Consider the following 26,220-nt stretch of genomic DNA (forward strand, 5'->3'; position numbering starts at 1 on the left):
TATTCATTTTAATCGAATGTGAAAGGTTATCATTTTGGGGATTCTTTTATGGGTTAAAATTCTCTTTGATGCAGCCATTTGTTTGGCCTTTTTTCCCTTTAATTTTAATAATGCATACATAAGTAATAACAGCAATAGTTATTAAAGGAGTTTTTAAAAATAATTTTGTGAACTAGCTTGTGATAAATTTAGCATTTTTTATTCTATGAACAAAAGTGATACTGTGATTCCTAAACCATGGTTAAAGCTGTCGCCTATACTAAAGCTTTAAACCGACCACTGTAATGTAAATCAAATGCTAGCTTTTGTGGCGACTATTTAATTGGTAAAATCCAGTATGATAATGTCATAAGTTCACAAAAAAAACTGCATACTTGTTTGAGAGTTCCAAAATCTTTAAAAATCAGTGACAAAACCAAATGATGAATCAAATTGCTATTTTTCTGACACCCCAACTCAGGGCCCAATTAATATATTAGGACCCTTAAGGCCAAGCAGTGTTTTCAGTATTCAGGCCCTGTCCCAACCATTATACTCAAAAAGGATGTTTTGTAATTTAATAATATATTTATTCAAATATTCTTCTTTGTTTGCCATGCTGTGTTGAATTTGTGGTTTTATTTGATTAATTTTTGTTTCCTTTAATTTTTGATTTGTATAAGAAATGTTTAAGTATTGTTACACATTTTTAATTAAAATTTTGTATTATAAACATAGTTATTTCTTTTGCGTTATATAACAATAAGTGATTGACTTTTTGTATTTTTACTTAGTCGGGGTTTGTTGATTTAAATCAAGATTTTTTTAAAAATCATTGATTTATATCAATTGATTTGAATTAAGTGATTTTTTTTAACAAAATCATTAATTAAAATCAGTTGATTTTACTTATAAATTAATTTTGCATTTTTCGAATGTATTGTTCTAAATTTGACTACACTGCATTATACTATCTTAACTTCAACAGGCTAAACTACATAGATCCCTCTTTCTCTGTGTGTAACAGATTTTCACTCTATATTTTACACTAAAAACGTACATGATAATGGAAACCTTTTCTTTAAGCACAGCATAAAACAAAATCACATCTTATCTAAGCACTATAACGTATTTATAAATCTTAAAAATATTATTGAATAGTTAGAGAACTTATCTTAATTTTTAAAGTAAGTTGAATGGATTCATCTATTGTATGAAATATATTATGTTTATAAATGTAAAGTAATTAATATCTACAAAATTTTGAACAGGTTAAAAAAATATGATTTAAATCAAAAAAAAATTTTTTTTCTAAATCACAAACCCTGTACCTGGTACACTGACACATTAATGTTGAAGTTCAGCGTAACTAAAATCCAATTGATTTCTTTGCATAACAGCCAACAGTATAAACCACTTTCTTCTAACTCTGAACCACAGTACTTCCAACCCTTCACGCTTTGCTATAACTACTGTAAAAGCACTTATTTTTGCAAGCCCATTATAATCTCTAAAAATTTCAACTTTCTTTATCGTCGCCTCAAAGCAACAATAGGATATATTGCCGTTATTCCTGGGATTAGATGTCTTACTGTTGCTCTAATGCGACGATATACAGTTGAATACCTTTATAACGTCGACCTATAAAATGCTATTTTCTATAAACACACTACTTTCCTAGCTTTTTCATTCAAAAAAAATTACTTTAATTTTGCCTTCAAACAATCCACTTCTAGCAAATTAAACCTGGGATGTTTTTTATCGTCCCCTTTTAGTTCAAAGCCTTGAAATGACAATTAGGATTCACAGTAAGAAAAATACCAGATTGTTCTTCAAAATACAGGAGCTGTTTTGAAAACCATGAAGCTAGTGAAAGCACAAAACAGTATGCTTTGTTTTTATTATAAAACAGTTAAGTTGCATAGTTTGCTTTATTTTACTAAAAACTTATTCTATTGTGTAAATATATTGATGTATTCTGAATATTATTTTCAAAATTTGGGAAATGATCTTTATAACCCCACAACCTATATGAGGGCAATTCTACGAAAAAGTGGACATGACGGTAGAAATATAAAAATTAGTTGAATGCTACAAGTAATATATCAAATTAAAAGTTAATAACATGAGGTTTATGAAATTATAAAGAAAATTTTCATAACAAATACTTTATTTTTTTGAGTCTAAAGTTAACGTAATGTATCAAACTTGTATTTAGGAAAAAACAGCATTTTCATTCGCCAAGGATTACTATTTAAAACAGGAAAGTTTTGTGTGTGTGTATATTACTATTTGTGACATTGGTCTATCCTTTGGGACACTTAATTTTTCATAACAAAATATTTAACAGGATTTTTAGTATAAATAAAGGTATAAGATCTCGCTATCGCACCCGTCGCAAAAATGATGTGCAAATGCATTCTTCCATGGGAAAACATGAAACTTTCCAAAGTTCTAATGTTTGCAGGTCTGAATAGGAATACAATGTTTAAATTTGATCAAATATGTATTCTCTGAGAAAATAGTGTGACCGGTTTAACAAAATCATTGGGGCAGGTGTAACAGCATTCAAAATAGCTTTTAAAAACTTTCTTAGTGAAATAGAAGATTAAACCATTTTATTTCTTCACAAATTAGCATTGTAGTTTTTTTTAAAAAAAATGAAAATCTTAAATTATGACAGATTTAAATTATTTGTATTTCAATAATTTTTTGTTTATTATGTGAGCTTTTTTTTTTTTTTTTTTTTTTTTTTTAATTCTAGAAACATTTCAAAGGAGTAAAATAGCTTTAAAGGAAGTAAATAATCAGTTGCACATAACTACTCTGCTTTGTGAAAATATCTCAGTCATTTTTTTCTCTTTTCTTTTCATGAGATATAAAGTAATATCAGAGACACTGGAATTATACAACAAGTAAACTTTGCCCAAAATTATGGCACAGGTTCTCAGGGTGCATTTTTTCTCATGAACCAATTATCTGATTTAAAAGTTGTGTATGGTTAAGAGATGTTTTAATTTGCTCTTTTATGGAAGTAAGTTACTGCATCATGACATATGTTCCATGAAACGTTTTAAAATTGTAGCATAACATGGAATTGTCTTAATTATGAAAAGGGGAAAAAAATTTCTGATTGTAGTAGAGCTAGAGATGAAAACAGTCGGAAAAAATCCTTTTCTTTCCGAACTAATAAATTTCCACTCTGGAAAATTTGAAAAAATTATATTTTTCAACTTTTCAGGAAGTTTTAATTGAAATTTTCAGCATAATGTGATTAGAAATTTCTCATACTTAAATTTTGATGCAATTAACTCCCCCCTCCTTGTATGTTAAAATACTCTTTAACTTTGATAATGCAAGTTGGTGTATGATAATATAATTTGCATATAGATCAAAAAACTTTTAATGCTTTTTGCAAAGAAAATTAAACCAAAATCTTTAGTCAAGAATATGTCTTGTTTCTACTGATTGTGCGAATCAAATGTATAGGGTGCGGTAAAAAAAAATCCGGGCAAGCAAATTTTCATGTAACTTTATTAAAAATAAATAAATTAACAAAACACAGAAATAACAATATGAGAAGACCTTTAGCAATCAATAAATTAGTTTCAAACTGGTCGCCTCTTGCAGTAATACACAGGTGCAACTGCTTATTCAAATTTTCATTCAAGGGGCGCAAGTCCTTTAATCAATCCAATTCCCAATTAAGCAATTAGTTTAGAGAGTCCAAGCTTATGTGTAGTTTAGGGTACACCATTGACTCTAAAGCATGCCATACAGTGTAATAAATCAGATTGAGGTCCAGTGAGTAGAGCATCCACTCTAAAGATGATTTCATGTCACAAACAAAACGCCTTGCACCAATCTTGTCTTTTTGGCCGTATAAACTGCTGTGAAGTCGAATTGAAATGTCCACTCCACATTGCTGCTCTTAGGTCCACAGAAGTACTACAGCTTCTAAAATTTCCTTCTAGTACACTTTTTGATTCATGTTATGGCCCTCGTCAAAAAAACCAGAGATTTTTATAAAGTTTTCAAGAATGTTGTATTTTTTAAACCCAAACTAAAAAGGATGACACCTAAAGGTGTGAGCAGGTATCATTTTGACCCTTTTGATAAAAAAAAAAGAAATAAAAATATATTTGATGCTGAAACAGAGCACCAATTCAAAAAATGTCTCTTAGAACATAACATTGCAAGAATTTAAAGCATTCATAATGTTTTTGTACGTAAAAAGAAGCATTAGCCGCTAGTTTCTGAAATGCAACTGAAACAGTGCTGGTATTTTTGGGGAATTTTCAACTTTTTTTGAATAATTTATTATGCATTCATAAAATCTCCACATACTTTAAATATTATAAACATGTTTGTTTCAAACTAATTTTTAAAAGTATATACCATTATGAAGAGGAGAACTATGTAGATTTCTTCTTAGGGGCCATAATGACCCCCGCCGTAATTCTAGTGTTAAAAGATTCACTGATGTTTTTAAGTAATATGTGTTGAGTTTTTATTTTCCTCAAATTTTTACTAAACCGTTACTAAAATATTTTCAACTTTTTTGTTTACTGGGCCGTGAGCCCCTTAGTGGAATGCTCTCCCACCCCCCACATTGCGGGTACGTAGATACAGGCCTTAGAAGGAACGAGCCTCATCTTCGCTGACAACATGGCGAAATTATTTCCTGATTTTCCCACAGAACTTCGAAAAACATGGGTTGTCGGACCATTTTTAATTTTTCCCGTAGTTTTCATGGTGAAGATTTAATATCAACGTTCGGAACAAAACTCATGTCCTGAAAAGATATAACTTTTTTCCCCTTAAATTCAGGTGAGTCAAAAACTGCTAGTAAAAATTTGCTTATGGAAAATTCAATGGTTTACTAAATGCCATATATATTTCGTAAACTAATAGAGACGTGCAATAAATTCAAAAACTACTGGAATGAGAAGATTTTTTTCTTCTTATCTAATGTAAACCTATAGTTTCATAGCTTGGAAACAACTTCTATGTGCTTTAATACAAGGCTCTACTGCTATTTTTTGTTTTTGATATTGCAATACAGGGTGATTATAATTAAAGTTCTACTTTCAAAATGCTGTAAAAATAAAACCACTGGTCAGAATGACTTCAAATTTGAACGAAATATTATCGAAGAAGGGGAAAACTATGGCAGAAGAAAAATAAATAGTTGGATTTTTTAGCAATAGATGGCACTGCAAGTGTCAGAATATATAAATCAAAACACCTGTCATGCGCACGACTCATTGAAGTTGTTATAAAAACGCCAAACACACGTTTTTTTTCCTCATTTCACATCTGAGAAGTTCACTATGACTGTCTCAATGAAAGACCTGGCCATCCCGATCACCTGATAACCCGTGTGACTTCTGGATATGGGGCTATCTGAAAGCTGTTTATTCAGATTGCAAACTTTGCTGAGCTGAAGGCATGCATCGCGCAACACATTCTAAACATGACCCAGAAGCACTTCAATCAGTCGTAGAGCATGCTGTTTCTCGATTTTAACTTGTTACAGAAAACGGGGTACATCATACTGAACATCTTTTGCGCCAGTCTCACGAAAATTAAAGACCGATTTGATTTTTACTGATGCTTTTTAAGCGGTTTTCGACCTCAGGACAGTTAAAAACCGATTTTTCTCATCCAATGTGATATGACCTTGCCGTGTTAGATGAACTTACTTAACTAACAGTATCACACCCGTAGCCTCGTGCATGCTAAGTAGTACGGTGTTTTAACGAATAGTTTACACCTTAGGTAATATTTTATGATTTATTTGTCATTTGTAGTCAACCACTATTAAATTATGATGCTTACAGCGCCATCTGAAGATAAAAATTTTAACTATTTTCTTCCGCCATCAAGTTCTCCCCTTCTTCCATAATATTCCGTTGAAGTTTGACGTCATTCTGACCAGTGGTTTTATTTTTACAGCGTTTTGAAAATGGAACTTTAATTATAATCACCTTGTATATAAACATGTTCTTCAAAAAAAAAAAAATCAGTCTTGTTTTTTTCACCTAGTTTCAAAGTTTCTTTTTTAAATGAAAATTTTACCGCCCAAAAGGCGGTAAAATGTTCCTGATATTTCTCTGAACTTCATGGAAATCCAACTTGAATTTTTTTAACTAAAAAAAAGATAAAAAGGTAAAACAATGTAGTTACTGACTGGAATAGTTTCATGAATCAATGTTGACCAATTGATTAAGACATTTTAACATTTATTTTTGAAAAAATATATATACAATGTAAGTTTTCATATATATACAAAATTTTACAACTTATCACAATATCCAACATATGAATAAAGCATATCAAATTACAGAATTCATACTGGAATATATATTGGTAGAGGGGGGAAAAAGTGCATTACCAGCAAAAATAAAGCTGTTCTACTTTTAGCCCAATATCTCATCTAAAATAATATTGTTTCTGCAAAGCTAGGTAGGAAATCATAGCATCTCAATGTGAATCTCATATGAAGATGTAAAATATCATTTGGTTTCAATAAATTAAGCACCCAAAAAAGGGAGAGCTATTAACTGTCATGATATTTCTTTTAGGACAAACATGTCTCACCATACAGTTAAATATGTATCTCAGAGAGAGAGCAACTTAAGTCACATAATCACTACTTTGCAGAAGATAGGAAAAAAGATTGGGACAAGAAAAAATGGGATGCACGCTCTTTTAACACTGGTAAATAATTAAAAGGGATTTTTTTTTTTTTAGAATTACATTCACATGGCTCGATGTGGAATAGGATTGTACATACAATGCACTAATAAACTGAAAATCACAATCAGTCTGGCTCTGAGGTACAGAAATTATACCAAGGTAAAGTGTGGTATTAGCGTAAAATAACAAAAGGACTCCTAATATGAGTGAGTGTCATAAAAAAGAAAAAAAGATGCTATCAGTCTGCAATTTGAAGAGGGATTAAATCACAGCTTTTTTCAAAGCTGTAATGGTGATGTCTAGAGAAAAAAAAAGGGCAAAACAGCTTGAAAGGAAAGAAACTATCAACATATAAAATAAATATCAAAAATTCCTGTTTCTAACCATCATACAAGTTCTCCTGGTTCAAAAGTTAAACTTTATGATATTGATAGCATTAATAGAAGTGAACAAAAATTTCCAAAGATTGATTACAAAATGTGCTCTTTATATTGATTGCTTCAAGAGAAAGCTGTTACTAAATAGAGATAATTGAGCGAATGAAAAACCATCTTTCATAAATAAAGCTGGGTTTGTACTTATTCTTGAGGTATAAACATTATGCCCCTTTAAGTACTATATCTATTTTGAAAAATACAATTAAAAGAAAAAAAAAACATTAAATAATGATTTTTGAAATTTCCCATTGGTAGAGAACAAGAGAAAATAAGAATTGTGGAAGAAGTCTAGTCAAATGCTTGAAATCTTTAGGAAAGACAGGCTTGTATTTTCCTGTTAAATTTACTTCAGGTTTTATGACTCCTCATCAATTTCTTTTCCTTCAACATAGTCAATACAGTTCAAAAACACAAAATATTAAACAACTTTTGTTCTCATATTAAAATAAGCATACAGTGAAGTCTTAAAAGTCCAAAGTTCCGTTTAATTTGAGTTGTTTTATTTATATATACTGGATAATGTTGACCGAAATTTAATGTAAAGCCAAAAGTTTCGTGAAAAGACAATGGAATAGAGTAGGATAACAATATACTAATAGGTTTGTGAAAGCATCAGTTTACACTTACATGTTGGAGAAATATTTATTTTTCTTAATTTTAAAGTAGTAAAAAACTGCATTTTTCAAGAAGGCTAAACACTCTGCCACAAGGAGAATTGAGAAAGAAAAATTCATCTATTTATTTATAATTTTGTTTCATATTTTGCTGGTTGTTGTATTCACTATCACACACAAACATAAACTTAAGATATTTCTCCATTTTCCTTCCTTGCAGGTGTGAGGGTATATTGTGTGTGTGGGGGTATATATATATATATATATATATATATATATATATATATACAGGGTGGCCCAGCGGGTAATGTTTGAAACAAATGAAAAAATAAAAACAAACAAGAGACATGAGAAGAATTTAATGACGTATATTGAAAGGACATACTGGGCTATTAAGGATATAGAGGTTCTAAGTGACCGTCTTCTTTAACAAGGACAGCAGTTAGGCGTTTCTGGAATCCAACCATTACTCGTGAGTAGGCCTCACTGTCAACTGTCTCGACAGCAGTTGTAATGGCGGTTTTCAGTTCTGGAAGGCTCGTAGGACTTGTTTGCCACACTTTGCTCTTCAAACAACCTCATAGATAGTAATCGCAGAGGTTCAGATCTGGTGAATATGGGGGCCATTCGATACCACCTTGGAAGTGAGATGGGTAATCTAACCCAATAATTCTATCGCTAAAATGCTCATTGAGCATCTCGAAAACATCCGCCGTACGATGTGGTCTTGCTCCATCCTGCATAAAACAATGACCTTGGACCAAGTCATTATCATGAAGAAAAGGGATGAACTCCACATCCAGTAACTCTTTCTGTATTTCACCGCGCTTCGAGTTCCATCGATGAAAACAGGGCCAAACACACCATGCGAGGATATTGCACACCACACAAGACATTTTTTCGGTTGGAGGCTTCGTACAACAGTGATCTCTAGCCGTTCTCTGCCCCAGTAGCGATAATTTTGTTTGTTCAGATGGCCATCCAAACTGAAGTATTCCTGATGAAGGAACATCATATTTACAATTGCCCACTCAACGGAGCATGCGCATCAAGTTTGGCTTCACTCACGTGCACCTAGCGCCATCTATTGGACTTTGTTTCAAACATTACCCGCTGGGCCACCCGGTATACAGCCTGAGTAGAAACTTTAAGGCAAGTAAAAAAAATTTAAGAGAACGAGAAAATTAAATTGAAAGGATTTCAATATTGAGTTATTAATGTTTGTTTGTGAGAAATAACGAAATATACAGGTTTTGTAAAGTATGCAACTACCAGAAAAAGTGATACATTCAAAGTTAGTATTTCAGCCTAACTAACAACCAATGAGGCCACCAGTATTTCTTAAAAACTAATTGTACATATTCTTGAATAAATACCACAGCAATTAGAAGAATGTGGAAACCCCCTTCAACTTGTAATTTTTTCACTGATTTCTTTGATGTTTTGGTGCTCTTTGTGAAGATGTCTAAAGGTAAAGTGTTAACTGATCATAAAAGAGGGCAGACTGAAGCTTTTTCTTCAACGGGTATGAGTAGCTGTACTTATTGTGAAAAAAAATAGAAGACTGTAGTCAATAATGTTTTGAGATTGAAAGACAATTATTGTTATAATAGAATACCAGTGAAAGACCTAGGCCTTTCGGTAATGGCTTATGTAGAAATGTTTTGAATGATTTTATTCTTAAACTTTTATTCAAAAAATAACATTCATGTATACAAATTGACAATACAATGATGTTTAGCGGGAGAGGCTTTAGACCTCTCTGGCATTCCTCATGGACTTACTTGGGGAGGGGAACACAGGGTATCAATGCAAGGTACATGCCGTAAAACAAAAACCAAGCTGGCATTTAATTTCTTAATGCCAGGTGCAATTGCTTTCTCCTGACCCCCCCCCCTCAATGACAGGCCTGTTGCCATCACAACTTTTAGAAGATCTACAGAAATACTGAAGTTTGGTATGCAATTACATTAGCACATTGCATGAGTACTGCCACAAAAAAAAAGTTAACTACAGTTGATTCTGCTTAATGTAATCATGATTAATGTTATTAACAGCTTATTTTATCGAAATCACTTGGTCGTAATTTTCAATTTATTTTCATATTAAAGTTACTGCTTTATATGATCACTAGTGAAAATACCCGGCGTTGCCTGGGTCAGTAATAATTAAGAGAAAAAATCGTTACTTGCTTTTGTTTTCTGTTTTAAGTGAAAGAATTTAAAACACATCTTTTTGACGTGATTAAAGATCGAGTTTCTTCCTTACCCATAAAACTAAAATAGCAATAAGTATAAAGAACAAAATAGTATTGATTTAGAAACGAAAGCACTATATTTAAGCATATACAAATTTCCAAAACATGAAATTAATCTTCTCATGTTTAAAAAGATTAATCTGTTGATACTTTTTTTTTTACATGGAGTCTAAAACCTTCTCTGTATGGCTAATGAAGTACGAAGTGATTTAAAAAAAGTAGCTGCGCTCGTAATCTACTTGCTTTAGCTATTTTGGGAAATTTCAATCATTGTGGGCTCTTGGTGCGATTTTACCGAATTTGCGAGAGTCGTTTTGGGGTACCTTCGATGATTCTCCCCCCTTCTTTCCTTCCTTTGTAAAACGATATGATATTAATTTTCGTTACAGAGATATCGTCGCCAGATTCTGAGATACTTTTGGTCACCATAAAATGGCGCTACACAGTTTCATCCGAAATGTTTCCAAAATAAGTTGTAAAATCTGGTGATTGTTTGAAATTGTGCAAAAAGGAAAATTAATGGAAGTTTTTGTGCTGTTTATGGATTTGCCTAATTTAGTTGCTGGATTATTTAACACAGTAAAAAAAGTCTTTTGAAAATTCTTTGATTGGCGATATTTTGTTTATATGGTAAAAGCTGAGAAACATCATTACGTAGTCTTCGGCTTCAAAAACAGCAACGTTGAAAAAACTGCCAAATGCATCAGCTACGGAAATCTTTCTTCAAAAATTTTGGCGATCTGCTGGTTGATTGGATAATGAGTAAGCGTTCAATCAGCATAAATAATAATAAAAACCATTAATTACATTAAAGTTCCGTTTAAGTGGAAAATGATCAGCCAAATCATGTATTATTTGCCAATCTTGTGCAAAAATCTTACTTCAAGATTTGACTTGAGAAAAGCCTTGAACGGTCACGAAAAGCAAAGATAGTCAACAATACAACAATTGCCGCTATCGACAGGGAGTTGAGATGATACACTAAATACTGTATTGAGTTGAGGAAAGCCTTCGAACATGGAACTAAAAAGCTCATAACTCGTTTTTTATTCTACTTAGAAATTTCGAACAGGTGCCATCTTCAGCAGAAAAATCGGAGCTTTCGATGGACATATAATGTAAATATGTGCAAGTAATTTTTCATCCCAATATTAGAGAATTTATACAAAAATTGTGTTTTATTGCCCCCCTAAGGGGGTTTTGCCCCCCATAACGCGACGAAAACTACCCTATGTGTTATTCTGATGCATAAGCTATATTATTGTAAAGTTTTATGAAAATCCGTTCAGTAGTTTTTGCGTGAAAGAGTAACAAACATCCATCCATACAAACTTTCGCATATATAATAGTAGTAAGATTGCATCATTTGATGTTATCAATTTTCTAATCATAGTGTTTCAAACAATTAGAAACTGCCTTCTATTCTCAGGGTTTTTATAGAATGGTTGACAAAGAAACTAAAAAGATAAAATATTATATCAGAGGAATTTCCTAAGATTTTGCTTCATAGATGGATCAAAATATCCCTATAGCCTTCATATTAAAATAATCAGAAAAATCAAAATATCCCTGTAGCTTCCACATTAAAAGAATCAGAAGGTTTTCAGAATGTAATAGGAAAACAAATGTAGGATGAAACTGATGAGAGAGATGAAGAATAGCTAGTTATTGGGCCAAATCCTTAAAATTGCTACTGTGAGGAATGCATTTAAAGTCTTGAAACGGAGAGCCTAGCATCGCTCCGATGACTAAAAAATCCATTGATTAAGAGAAGTTTTGGATAGTACACTTTTTATTTTATCCTGTGTAATTAGGTCTAGTTTTGACCATAATTATGTGTAAAAAAATCATATAACAAATGTTTTAGCTATAACAATCATTATTACATGGAGCGCAACTTTTTGAACATTTTGATACTTTTAAATTGAAAATGCAGTGTTTTGTCACATGAAACAAGTTGTCCGAGTAGGACCACAAAAACTTCAAAGATTGATTCTCTGCTTGGAGAACATAAAAACTGTATTTTTGAAAAAAAAAGTTAACACTATATCTGATGCATGAAAAACACACATGAAGTTTGCTATTACATGGCTCAGTTGCACGTGTTGATATGTGTGCAGTAGACATTAGGAACATCTTCTCACATGAGCATATGCAAAAAATGTTATTCAATAGATTTCTAACCAGTAGGGGAGCAAAAGGAAGATGACAATATTCATAGTTTTACTTTTCACTGATGTGAAAACTTGTAAACTGATACTTTGTCATCTTTAATTCTTGAGGTGAGACAATTTATAAAGCTAAGTGATTAACATAAAAATGATTGTAAAACTTCAAGAAAAATTAAGTCATTTTTGGAAAATGATATTATTTATCCTCTTGCCCACAAAAAGGGTGCAAGATGCCTTTTAACATTGGGCAAGATGACAATTTTGTTTAAAATAAAAAGAAAACAAGACTGATTCAAAAAGAATGGTAAGGTTTTATGTTTGTATATTATTAAGAGTAAAAATGATGCAAAAATTGAATTTTTTTTAAGCATCTTAAATCATTCTAAGGATGTTCTATGGTTCCATGTTCTATGGATATTCATGTTCTTTCTTCCTCATGCCTGAACAATATCGTACCTATATACACCTTGTAGCATGTACCCAATCACAGAAGCACACACCCAATTGCTGCAGTGATTCAATTCTTTAGTTCATCAGGAGTAGCAGGTGAGGGATATAACCATAGTATCTTTTACATATCCAGATAGGAAAAAATCACATGGTGTTAAGTGCTAATTCCTCTACCCTGATTTCTATTTTGACAAACTGAATAAAAAATAATGCTTGGGACACATATAACACACAGAGACATCTAGTGGTAGCCAATAGGAACTTTACAATTTGCTCTTTCATTTAAGCCACACCAGAGAGCTGTAGGTTCAACGTTCTTAAATTGGTAGTCAAGAAAACCTACTATTATTATTGAATCACCCTGTAGGTTTATAGCGATGGGGCATCTAGCATGCACAATTACAATTTTTGTTAATACATAATAAAAAAAATACAAAGGAAATAAGAAATATTTTTCCATAACAGAATCATTTAGACATACGCAAAAAAATATTGAAGGCTTGACCAGAAAAAAAGTTTTCAGTGGTACTAAAAATGTAACATACACTAGTTGCTATAGATAAGTGATGGATGCTGGTAACCCTAATATGGTAACATGATTTTCTCTGAAAGCGATGACAAGTTAGTCATCTTGCCTCATGTGGCAGAGATTTATGAACTGTCATTTTACTTAATTAGATTGAAATTCAGTCAGCTATGCTGCAAATTGTATGTCTAAGCTATAATAAATATTAATTAAAACAGTGAATGGAAATAAATATGACTTACTTAGAACTGATGAAACCTTATATACAATGAACAAAAAATAACTTTGCACAATCCTCAAATAATAAACATTTGATCAACAATAGATGAACCTGTCTACTTTGTTCAGTAGGGTCTAACACACTTGTTTTCTTACCAACTCATAAGTAAAGCAATAATCTTTTGCCTAAAAAAATTTTAATGACATTCTTCATCTTGTCCCCACTTGTCATCTTGCCCTGGGTACCAGGCATAGCCTCATAACTTTGCATGCACATTTTTAGTGAGAAATATTTGTGGTACAGAAACAGTTATCCCGGTATTTTCTAAGTGCTACGAGTCATTCAAATGTATTCCTGGCTGCACATTTTATATGATCTTGATGGGAGACCTTGTACATGTTGCTTCAAAAACACTTCATGATCAAAATACCTTGCATGAATTATCAAAAGGTTAGTTTTACAAACATAGCAGCAAAATAATATCTATTACATTCACTTCTGATACATAACTGCAATCATGACCCAAAGGATAATTTTACTTTTGGAACAAAATTATTTTTTTCCCCTTCAAGAACCTTGACAAATACAGTAAAAATAGTAAAGTTGACCACTTGTTTAAGTTGACTGCTTTTGTCAGGTACAGAATTAGACCTCTATCATATATACCAACCTCTACAAGTTTACCAAATAGGTACTGCACTGCAAATGGTTAACTTATGCAGGTTTTACAATAATTAGATTTTTATACTTTTGGAGTTATATAAAGGGTTTAAACACAAAATATTTATTTGAAAATGTCAACTTTCTTTAACAATTTGTTTTTGGCACATATTAGTTTTGGGCATACAAAACTTTTCTTTGAAAAGCAGTAAAAGTAGTAATAATGATAAGCTTTATTAAAAAAATAATAATATGACTTATTAAATAAAAAATAAATAAAAATACAATATATTTTTAAGGGTGGGGAGAGCAATCTGAGTTTATATTTTGATACTAAAGATGCTGCCATTTGTATCACTCACCTCAAAAGTATTGTGTGTCAAAGTACATTTTCCCTATTATTTAGTTTTAACAGTAAATGAGAGTTCATTTTGATCACCTACAACTTTTGAGGCATCATTGATATGCTCAACGTCCTCACAATAACATGCATATAAAAGTCAAGATATGTCGGAAAAATCACAATATCCTTCACAGTTGTCTTGTATCACCAGTATCATTACATAAAATGACCTACAGTTCCATTACATGTCCATATTTTTTTAAAACCTAAACAAAGTTCTAATCAACAATGAGTTATTTTAGTGTTGTCTGCTTCTGTTACAGTTTCATTTTCCGAGAACAACTTTGCTTCATGGCACAAAAATGCAAGATTGGCAGCTTTTAGTCGCACACTTGGTCCAATATTTGCTACTGATGGGCTTATGCAAGGAGTGGAACAGTGAGAGTTAGTAAGATCACACTGGTCTAACAAGCGAATCATTTCATGGGGAGATGGTCCACCAGCTAAATTTGCAGCTAAATGGGAGACAAGAAACATGAAGAGAAAAAACAAATGTAAAACAATAACTGAAACACAAGTTTGATTCAAATGAAATAAAAGAAATGCACATGAAAATTAAAATTATAGCTCAAAATACAGAGAAATCCCATTACAACAAAATAAGTTACAATGAACAAAATGTACGGTCCCTTTTTAAAACCCATCAAGATAATGCATAAAAAATCTTGTTTTAACAAAGCGATTTTTTTCAAAAATTTGTTACCAACAAAATGTTTTTCTCAACTTCAGACTACTTACTAAATCTGCATCAATTTTTTTTTGTACCTAATTTAAATCATTCTCATGCTATGTAGAAAAAAGTAGAAGGGTGTTTTTTATTGTTTTGAAATAAAAATAGTTTGTTTTGAAGAAAATACAAGTTTACTATTACTTTAAATCCCTTTTAAGCCCCAAAAAAGGTCAAAAACTTTTCAGATCAATTAATACTGGACTGTCAAAGGATAAAAATTGATTTGTATCAATAGTTAACCGCTAAAAGTTGTTCACTTCGGAAAAGAATTGGGCAAAAACCTCCGTTTCAGATTTCATTAAAAAAAAAAATAATAATAATAATAATTAATTTGAATTTTGATGTCTTGAATTCAAATTATGTTTTTCGCAATCACGAGTGTGTGTGTGTGTATGTAGACGTGTGTGTGTCCGGGCATGAGTGTATGAGTATGTGTGTATGTATGCGTGTGTTTGTGTCTGTGTGTAGGCATGAGTGGGTGGGCATATGTGTGTGTATGCATGTTTTTGTATGTGTGCATGCATGATGTGTCTGTGTGCAGCCATGAGTATGTGTGTAGGATATGAATGCAACCTGGAGAGAGCAGTAGCATAGCAGTATCAGGAGGGGCTGGTCGACAGTGGTGCTGCAGAGGCAGGCCGGGGGGGGGGGAATAAAACCATGGGACATCAAAACAGTCAAATGAGAACAATAAGCAATGTGATTGCTCAAAAAAAAAACATTTTTGATTGAAAATGTACTAAATATTAAGAATAATAATTTGAAGAATAGTATAAAAAGATGTTTCTAATAGCACTATTTTGCTTTTTTTTTTTCGACGGTAAAAGAGTTTACAAAAAAATACTATTGAAAAGTTTTCGTGGCCTAAACTTGTCTGGATTATGTAACACCTGACAATGATCTTCCCCTCTTACAATACTCATGCAATATGCATCATTCTTCTTTTTCATTGAAAGTTAATCGACTCATAGCTTTCTTTGATTATAAAATGTGAAATGAAAGGCATGCTTCTGCGGACTGCATTTATTTTAAAAATTTACTATTTCCTAAGTATCAAAAGATGAGAAAATCAGAATTTCTATCAATATGTTTCAAAGATATTTTAAAATATACTTCAATCATCAAAAATAATCTTCTTCAGAGAAATCTAGAGTTGTGCTGCATGAGTACAGAAAGTGTGAAAAATCATTGTTAGGTGTAACGTAATCCAAACAAGTTTTATGCTATGAAAGCTTTTCAATAGTAATTTTTTTTTTTCCATCTTTCAATGTCGGAAAAAATGCAAAATAATGCCAATAGAAATATTTTTTACACTATTCTTCAAATTATTATCCTTAATATTTAGCTTTCAATCAAAAGTGTTTCTTTTTATTTTGTGAAGTCTGAAACGGAGGTTTTTGTGAAATTCTTTTCCAAAGTGAACAACTTTTTAGCGATTAACTATTGATACAAATAGATTTTTATCCCTTGACAGTCTAGTATTAATTGTTCTGAAACGTTTTTGGCCTTTTGTAAGCTTAAAAGGGATTTAAAGTAATAAAAAACTTGTATTTTCTGCAAAACAAAATTTATTCTTTTATTTCAAAACAACAACAACAACAAAACCCTACTTTTTTCTACATAGCAAGAGAATGATTTAAATATGCTACAAAAAAAAATTGATGCAGATCATGACTGGTACTCCGGAGATATGACTTATTTTATCTCCCATTTGAAAAAGCATAAAAACAGACTTTAGATAAAGAGTGGCAACACCCAATTATTGACAGAATAATTTCTATCATTCACACTGAAAGAGAAAAGTATTAGCTTGAAATTGAAACCAAATTCAGCTTAATTGGTTGAAAAATAAAGAAATTAGAGAGATTTTCTAAATTCATGCCAAAACAGCGACTCCAAAAAATTATCAAAAATCAAATTTTTGAAAAAATTCTACAAAACAAAATTTTTATTCAAAAAATCTATAAAAAAATAATCTGGGCTTTTCTTATAGATATCTATTTGTAAAAAAATGACGGACAAAATCGGAGACATGATGGCATGGCCGATTATTTAATTTAGGCGATTTGACGTGGAATGATCCATAGTATTAACAATTATCGACATGATCATCAGAACTTTTTAGTAAATTAAAAAATAATGAAGAGAAGCATATTTGATTTGAGTTAGTTTTACAAATTTTTATCATTTTTTGATGGGTTCAATCTGAAGGCCTTGCTGGTTTGTAGCAGTTTAAAATTTTTTAGAATGTATAAAGTTTCACATGTGGCAAAAAAAATATTTTGTGTGAAAATGAAAAAAAAAAAAAAAAAATCAGGTAGAAAAACTTCAGAGGTTTAGCAGTTAAAATTATTTTTCCCTGATATGTTGAGAAATGTTAAAACTACCCTGATATAATTCCCTGATTTTTTCCAGAAATTTAAATTTCCCTGAGAATTCCCCGACTTCCAGGTTGTGTTACCACCCTGCTTTTATAAAAATAAAGAAAGTTTTAAGACGATTTGTTAGAACGAATATTCTGTTACAAAAAAAAAATGGTCCCTTGGAGTTCGTTGTACTGGGATTTCACTGTATATGTTAAACAACAGAACTTACCAAACTAGACAAAATTGCATTGCAGGAGAAGATAATAAAAAAACTATCAGCTAAGAAAATGTATGGGGAAGCAAAGCTGAAATTTACTAAATTTCAGCTAAAAGGGGGGAATAACCTCACTAAAAATAGGACAGCGTAGAAATACTAACATGATGAATCGACATATAGGAGAAAGAGTTATTACAATACAGATTTTTTTCAGAAAATGCTGTGCTATTCATTAAGAATTAAATCAGTACATTATGGATAAAAGATTAGTGAAAAATTACACCTTTTAAATAAAAGATCTATTTCAGAACCCACAGCGCACAACCAAAGTGCAATTTAATCTTCAAATTGTTAAACCACATTAGCATGAGCTTTTTGAGAATTGTTTAAGAAGTAACTTTAAGTGAAAAAATATGCAAATGACATAGAACTCTCATTCTTTTACATTTGAAATAGCTTTAAGAAACATTTTGGTACTGTTTTCCTGTGTCAATGAAAAAGAACAAAAGGGGGGGGGGGATGATGCTTTAAAATTAGGAATCGAGGGATTTTTATGCACTTTCTTCCCAAGCATCAACATCAGCTAACCAGTTTTCAACATATATCTTAAGAATAAAAGAAAAAGCTGTAGACGATGACTTAAATTTACAGTAGCGTCTCGAAAATCCGAGTCTCGAAAGTTCGAGGTTCCGCTTAATCCGAGGTGCTTCATTTCTGTTTTAAGTTAAATTCTTTAGCAGCTAAAAAAACTGAATTTCATTAAGATCTGAAAATAGAAATTGTTTGCTACTGTAAAACTTATTAACTACATACAGTAAATAATAAAAAAGCATTGAGTGGTTGGTTTCTGCAACACTTCCTGAGTAGCCTGAAATATTCATTGACTACAAGATATGGATCAAGAGAAGACATAATGAATTTAAATAATAACTTAATACATAAAATCGACATTGATTTGCCACAAAATATTCAATTGTAATCAAAAAAGAAAGTGCACAACTTGACACCACATGATACGAAATTCAAACTTTCCAACAACTAACCATTTTTTGTAATCCAAGATACATACATATGCAAGTACAAAGATTGATATAGACATCATGACAAAAACATAAAAAATAGGAAGAACTGGTTTTGAAAGAATCAAATGCACATTTTGCTTCCTTTGCACACATAAATATGCACAAATATTGAGAAAAACTAAACTCAAAATTTGTTTAGATGCAATTAAATGGGAAATTAATGTTGAAATTTGAGCGATACATCTTTAGTTAAGACAATAGCTCCTTTTCTTTATGCAACTAAAAGTTGCTCCTCCTTATGTCGCCAGAATAGTGTACATTTCAATTTGGAAAAATTTCCGGATAATCCGAGATTTCAGTAATCTTAGGTGAGCCTCAATTACCTCGGATTTTTGAGACTTTACTGTATTAATAATGAACTAAAAACTAGGCTTAGCATGCACACAATTAGAAATTCCCTAACAGCATGTTAAAACCAAACAAACATTTAGACTAGTAAACTGCCTAAAAAATTACTCTTAAATTTAGAATGAATGACAATTATCCATTCCATCTTTTGCATTATGAAAATTACATAACTTCATTTTATTTTCCCCAGTAAAGCTTACTCCGGTCATTCATTTCTTGCTCTCAATTTCAAAATAAACTAATTTCTATATGCATTTTCTACCACCTAACTCCCTTTGAAACATGTTTCTGGAAATGCTATGTTTTTTTTTTTTTTTTTTTTTTTTTTTTTTTTTTTTTTGTAAAGGAAGATGAGTAAATATACTGATATAGGGGAGTAACATGAAGATTTTTTGTTCATTCTTTATAATCCAAACTTTCTTTGTCCATTGAGTAAAGGTTAGAAATCTTAAATTTTTACTTTAGTACAAGGCCACATACAACTAACCAATAGTTAAGAAAAAAAAATCCCTCTCATTTACTCTTACAGCATTTGTATTCAATTTTAGACATAAAATGAAAGAGTTTTGAAGATGAAAATAAAATTTATAAAGAAATTCTGATTACATCAAAATTGTTCTTTTTTAGTCAATTACTGTTTAACACTATCATTTAATACATTACACCTACATTATACAAAACTTTTAAAAGAAATTATATATATATATATATATATATATATATATATATATATAATATTACAGTTTTAAGCAATGAATAGAGGTGTGAACTATTGTAAGCATTTTAAGTAAGTTACGGTACACATTTTCCTTCTATCTTTTCTTTTTTTGAAATAAAATGAAAAAGAAAAAATGTATGCATGACTTGTAAGTAGTTTTTTCCACTGCACTGGAAATATGAAAACTGATAGGCCCAAATCAGATGCTAAATAATAGCTACATACCACCACCAGCAGCATTACACTAAGATTTCAAGTGTTTTTTTTTTTTTTTTTTTTCCCACATGCAAGTGGAAAAAAAGCTCTGCATTTCAAAGCATAGGGGGAAAAACTGACTCTAAAGGAAAAAATTAGGACAGTAGCATTTAAAATTTTAGAAAATACCACAAGCAAAGAAACTTTTCTTGAAACTGACTTCTGCTGAGCTCTCTCTTCTTGAATTGTCATCTGGAAGAATTCTTTAGCCATAAATTTTCCTTTGTTTTTTGGAGGAGGGGGGGGGAATGCATATGTGTGCATAATTTTACATAAGAGGCAGTAAGAAGCAAAGGGATGTAAGTAGACGTTTTAAAGCTTTGAGTAAAATACGCTAAGCGTTTAGATCCTAGGAAGGCATTCATTGAAAATTTTTCCTAAATAATGCTGCATTTCAGTCCCTACCAGGGTTGGTAGTACAATCTCTTGCTCCAAAATGGAGAGGAGGATCCCCTATTAATTGAACTAGTTCTTTAAATTTTCAATATTTGCACTTATATAAATCCCTTTGCTTCTAACTGCCTCATATACTTCAAACATATAATTACAGGATACCAACCAAATTAGCACGAGGTATTCGCGACATACCTGCCAGAAACAAGCTTTACTTCACCTCTCTTTATATGCATTGATTAAACACAAAATTTTCTTCATTTGATCACTTACAAATTATATGCTCCTCAAAAGTGAAATTGTAACACCAAGACAGACTTGGCGTAGCATCATAAACATTTCAGGAGAGATATGCAAATGATTTACAAACAGATAAAAATGCTTAAATATTATGAAATTTATTCATTACCAAATGTGCCCACTTAGGGCAACTGTACAGGCCTTAATCTGGCAAAGCATGCTATCAATGAGATTATTCATAGTTTTTTTAGATAACTTTGGCCAAGCCACACCCATTGCTGTATGCAGATCATCAATGTATTATGCTAGTGGTTCTTGGTTCATGTCACCTCCAACAAGATCCCACAGGCGCATGATGGGATTCAGACCTGGAGGGGCTGCAGGCCAGGGAAGATTGTTAAATCTGGTCAGACAGTTAGGAGTTAGTCATGCCATATGCTACCTGACACATACTGTGCTTGATGCGGCCTGAAACAAAGGCCGTAACAGACTTCAATACTTATATGACATAGTGGTTGGCTGTCAAACTGCCACCATAAGTACCGGGGTGCCCTGGGATAAAAAATGCAACTCCAAACCATAACGCCTGGTACAGTAAGGCATGAATACCCACTCAACACAGGGCTAGACCCCTGATGTGGCATCATCGTACCTGTACCATCAAATAGCGTCAGGAATTGTTCACAGATTAAACTTGTTTCAGGTTGGAGGAAAATGACAGCGGTTGATAGATATGGCGGCGACCCACAGAACGCTAGAAACTAGCACATTCGGTGGAATGTCAAACTGGCCCTGCACCAGGCATCAGGACTAGAACTGGCATATGAAGAGATAACATTTCCGGGCTTATTGGCCGTGGTCTAATTGGAGTAGAAATTCCAGACGTTTCGGCTTGCTTTGCTGCAGCCATCATCAGTGGTTTGAGTTTGGCGAGACTGATTCCTGGCTTCGGTGGCTCCGGTATTTAAGCAAACTGCTGCTGCGCTGCTGGTCCTGATTGGGAGGCGTTCTGAAGCCGCTGCTGGAATAAGATTCCTGATTGGATGAGATTCAAGCCGCTGGGTGATCCTGGTACCCGATTGGATGGGATTCACAAGCCGTGGTGGCTACCGGTTTTTGATGGCTATCCAGTCAGTCTCACCAAACTCAACCACTGATGATGGCTGCAGAAAAGCAAGCCGAAACGTCTGGAATTTCTACTCCAATTAGACCACGGCCAATGAGCCCAGAAATGTTATCTCCTCATATTGACGCCGGCCGTGAAAGCCTTAAACAGTATATAGAACTGGCATTTTTGATTGCAGGGCACCCAATACACATTGACAGAGTTTGACAGCGGATCGCTACGTCACATGAATTATGGAGCCTATTGTTCGTCCCTTGTTTCAAGCCACATATAATACAAGATTACAGCATGACTATGTCAGGTTGCAAGTCACACAATAAACTTGTTACAGCCTGACCTGGCAGTCTCGAGCATCTGTGGGATCTCACTGGAGGCGCATGAACTGAAGACCACTGGCAAACACTATTTATGATCATAGCATAGGATGTGGCATCGCTAAGGTTACCTCAAGAAACAGTTAAAGAACTCATTGATAGCATGTCTTGCCGGATTGAGGCCTGTACAGCTCTCAGAAGTGGGTCCATTTGATACTGTATAAATTGCTTAGTATTTAATTGTTTCTATCTTTTTTGATCATTTGCATACCTCAGGGATAAAAAGAGCCTGAAGTCAAAAAAGAGGAAAAATTGCAAGAATTAAAATATGAAAATATATATATATATATATTACATTGCGCAAAATTATATCAATACTATACTGTCTTTTAAATATTAATAGATAAATGTTTTTTATTTACTAGTAGAAATTCTAACAAATGAATAAATAAAATAAACTTGCATTTATTTAAGATTTTAACAGATATATCAATTCCATTTACCACTTTCAATTTCCCATAGCCCACTAATAAGGTACAATTAAAACTTTATATTGTGGCATTTAATGGTATAAAACTTCCATATGATGAAACATTTAATACAAGCTGAATCATTGGACACTACAATTACAAAATGACATTATCAGTGTGGTTAACCATGGAGAAACAATTTGAGGAGCATTTTGCAATTTTGTGGAGCAGCTGAGTATATTCTATAAAAATTATTAAAAAACTAAACCCAATCTTAAACCTTTTTGAACTTTGATGGTCATTTTAAGCACTAGCATAAAAATGATTATTTTTAAATTGATAAAAAAGTTTTAAACACTATGTCATTAATTGAGAATATAAGCATCTTTAATTTCCTATATTTATATGTCTGTCATAATAAAATAGTATAATTAAAATAAATTTGGATTTATTAAGATCTTGAAAAGCGTTAAAACTAGATTTGAAGAATGATGTTGGCTTAAATTAACTCGGATGGAATAGGATAAACATTTTTGAATGGGCGTGGCAGTCTTCATAAAAAAAATAAATAAATAAAGCATAAGAAGGGTTTTAAATATTAGTCTACAAAAAGGTATTAATGTCTAAGCAGTAGAATGGCATAGCAGATAAAAATGAGAGTGTTACAGAAGCGGATGCAATCGGATCTCAAAAGCTACATCTAATGATTGCACTCACCCACCCTCACTCTCCAGCATGTGCAGTTCCAGCAATGGGCATGGCAAAACAATGAGTTTACAAGTCTTTAGCAAAAACTAAAATACATACAAGAAGGGTTGAAAATAATAGTCTACAAAAAGTTATAAAGGCTTAAGCGATAGAATGGCATGGTAGACAAAAATGAGCGAGTGTTATGGAAGAGGATGCAATCGGATTTCGAAATGTATAAACGCCGACGCTTTCTACGTCATTCTCGAGCCTTTTTCTCTCCCCATCCACGAAAGGAAGTTCCTTTCTTCAATTCTACCTTAGAAAGAACACCTGAGTCAGCAAAAATCCTGACGAGGAGAGCGCGATCACGATCGATCGCTTGAAAATGCTCCGCGGCCGGGAAATGAAAAAAATACAAAAAGCGGAAAATCGCGGATTCGCGAAAGATTTTCATCCCTGATTATCTATCTCACTACTATTGCTCTGCATTTTTCATAGCATTACGCACATCCTTTCTTGGTGTTGCAATTTCACTTTTGATAATAGTATCATGAAAAACATGGTCAGGATACCTTATGGAATTATTTTTTTTTCTTAACACAAATTTTTAAAATGTACATCAATGAAACCTGAAACTTAGCACATAATGACTGGGGCCAAAGAGGGGGGTGAGGAGATTTTCATTATCATTCACTCTACCGGAAAATAAATGATGTAGATATTGATATGTTACACCCTTGTGCAAATTAATTGAAACAAAATATTTTTTCCATCAATTTGAAAATCATTCTAAGTATTCTTCACCAATCAAACTAAAATTTGTAAAAATATTTATAGGATGAATAAATCCTTCACCTGACATCAATTTACACCAATCAGAGGAGTTCTAAGAGAGCATGTGCAGGAATTTCCGAAGATGAAAGCTGAAACTATGATAACCTCAGTTGAGACTTCACTGTTGTCAGCAATGGATGCAACACCACGAAAGAGTACAAAGATTGTTACTCTTTCAAAACGCCAATAGAGAGATATCTGTTGGGTAATGTGTCTTTACCTTAAGTTCATAGAGCTAAATAAAAGGTTTACAGAACCCCAACATCAAAAGGCCGTGCAGTCTGCTAGTAAGAAATAAAACATACTCAAAGTAATTTTAAATAAATAACATTTATTAAAATATCACAGTATACAACAAGAAAAATTTGTTAAATACCAAAATTAATTTAGATTGTAAACCCCCCCCCCCCCCCCCCAATTATCACGGAAATTTCAAAGTTAAATTGTTAAATAAACACTTTTAGAAAAAACGCGAAACATTTTAGAAAAATTGTAAAATGTCACCTTCCTGCGCTAAATGCGCATGTTTACATTGCTGAAGAATTCTTGACAAAGCGTAATCGAATTTGTAGATTCATCAAACTGTTCCATCATTCACCGGCCGATAGGCTTGCTTAGTTCTAGAAGAACCTTTTCATATACCGGAACACCAACTTGTGCACACACTGGAATCTCACCGGAACCTTCTGGAACTATAGTTGGAACATCTAGGAAATCCAATCATGAAGGTCACTCTGAAGGACATCGATGATTTCAAACTGATGACAGTTCCATACCACCATAGGAGCACCGGTAAGTCAATCCAGGTATAGGCCAAGTTTAAGTATTAGGCCTAGTTGCAATGAGCTACATCTTTTGATAATCTCCCGCGAACATCTTCAGCAATGGTGACATTTTCCCTCCACAAAAAGGAGTAATTTAGAACATTTGTAAACAACAATTAACACTGAATAAAACTTATCTCAAGCCCTGCTTGAATTCAAAAACGTTGCATCAACAACGGCTCGAGCACACTGCAACTTCCATCAACAACCTAGCACGGTTGCCAAACCTTCAAAGACCAATCCCTGATTGGTCAACAAAAATGGTAAGATGCCAATGGGGAGTAAACACAAACAATAAAGTGAGCCCTGAAAATATTTCGATCAATATATTTATACGTTCTATGACCGCGATACGTCATCCCATGACACACCCTACTTTGCATTGGAGATATACATCTCAACTATTCCTGATTGAGTGATTTAACAATCTTTCTATTCGTTTTTTCGGCTCAAAGTAGCCAAAAACATCTCAACCATCGGGTGTTACGTCATAGGATGATTCCGATGTTGCGCGATCATGCCCGAATCAATTTCAGTTATCCGCCGCTGGGACACAGGACGCGGAGTGGCAAAAACATATCGGAGGTAAGTTTCAAAAAAATACTTTAACATTTGTAATTAAATTAAAAGCGCTCCAAGATACTGAAAAAAGGCTTTTAAGCCCAACATGTTCCCCCCTCTTGGAGACCTTTTATTAATTACATACATGATACAATTTAAATACTATATACAATATAAACATACACATGAGCTTACAATTTGCAAAAAAAATTTAACTTTTACATTTCACCCCCCAATTAAAAATAATTCTGCATAAGTAGTTTAGACTATATTTAGATAATGGCTTCGTGAAAATGTCAGCTATGTTTACATTAGTCCTAACATATTCAATAGAAAACAATTTTTGTTCAATTAAATTTCTCAGAAAATGATATCTGACATCTATGTGTTTAGTTCTCGAGTTTTCAATTGGGGATTTCGAAAAATCAATAGTTGCAATGTTATCACAAAAGATTACAGTTTCTTTTAATTGAAAACCTTCAATTCCTAAGTTGTTGATCTCATCAATTATTCTTTTCAACCAGACTATTTCTTTAGCCGTTTCTCCCAATGAGATGTATTCGGCTTCCATGGTTGATAATGAGACACATTTGTGTTTAAAGGTTCTCCAACTTATCGGAACTTTATCAATGC

General features: G+C 32.5%; 1 protein-coding gene across 1 annotated transcript in view; it reads right to left on the reverse strand.

The window, feature by feature from the left end:
* Positions 1-11,366: 11,366 nt before the first annotated feature.
* The window catches only part of LOC129219221 (BTB/POZ domain-containing protein KCTD3-like), a 151,812-nt gene continuing 136,958 nt past the window's right edge, over positions 11,367-26,220 (reverse strand). Inside the window, exon 18 of the mRNA XM_054853546.1 lies at positions 11,367-14,874. Within this exon, the coding sequence (XP_054709521.1) occupies positions 14,642-14,874 (233 nt within the window). The 3' untranslated portion in view covers positions 11,367-14,641. The remainder of the gene's footprint in view (positions 14,875-26,220) is intronic.

This window comes from Uloborus diversus, chromosome 3, assembly GCF_026930045.1.
Source record: "Uloborus diversus isolate 005 chromosome 3, Udiv.v.3.1, whole genome shotgun sequence".
NCBI lineage: Eukaryota > Metazoa > Arthropoda > Arachnida > Araneae > Uloboridae > Uloborus > Uloborus diversus.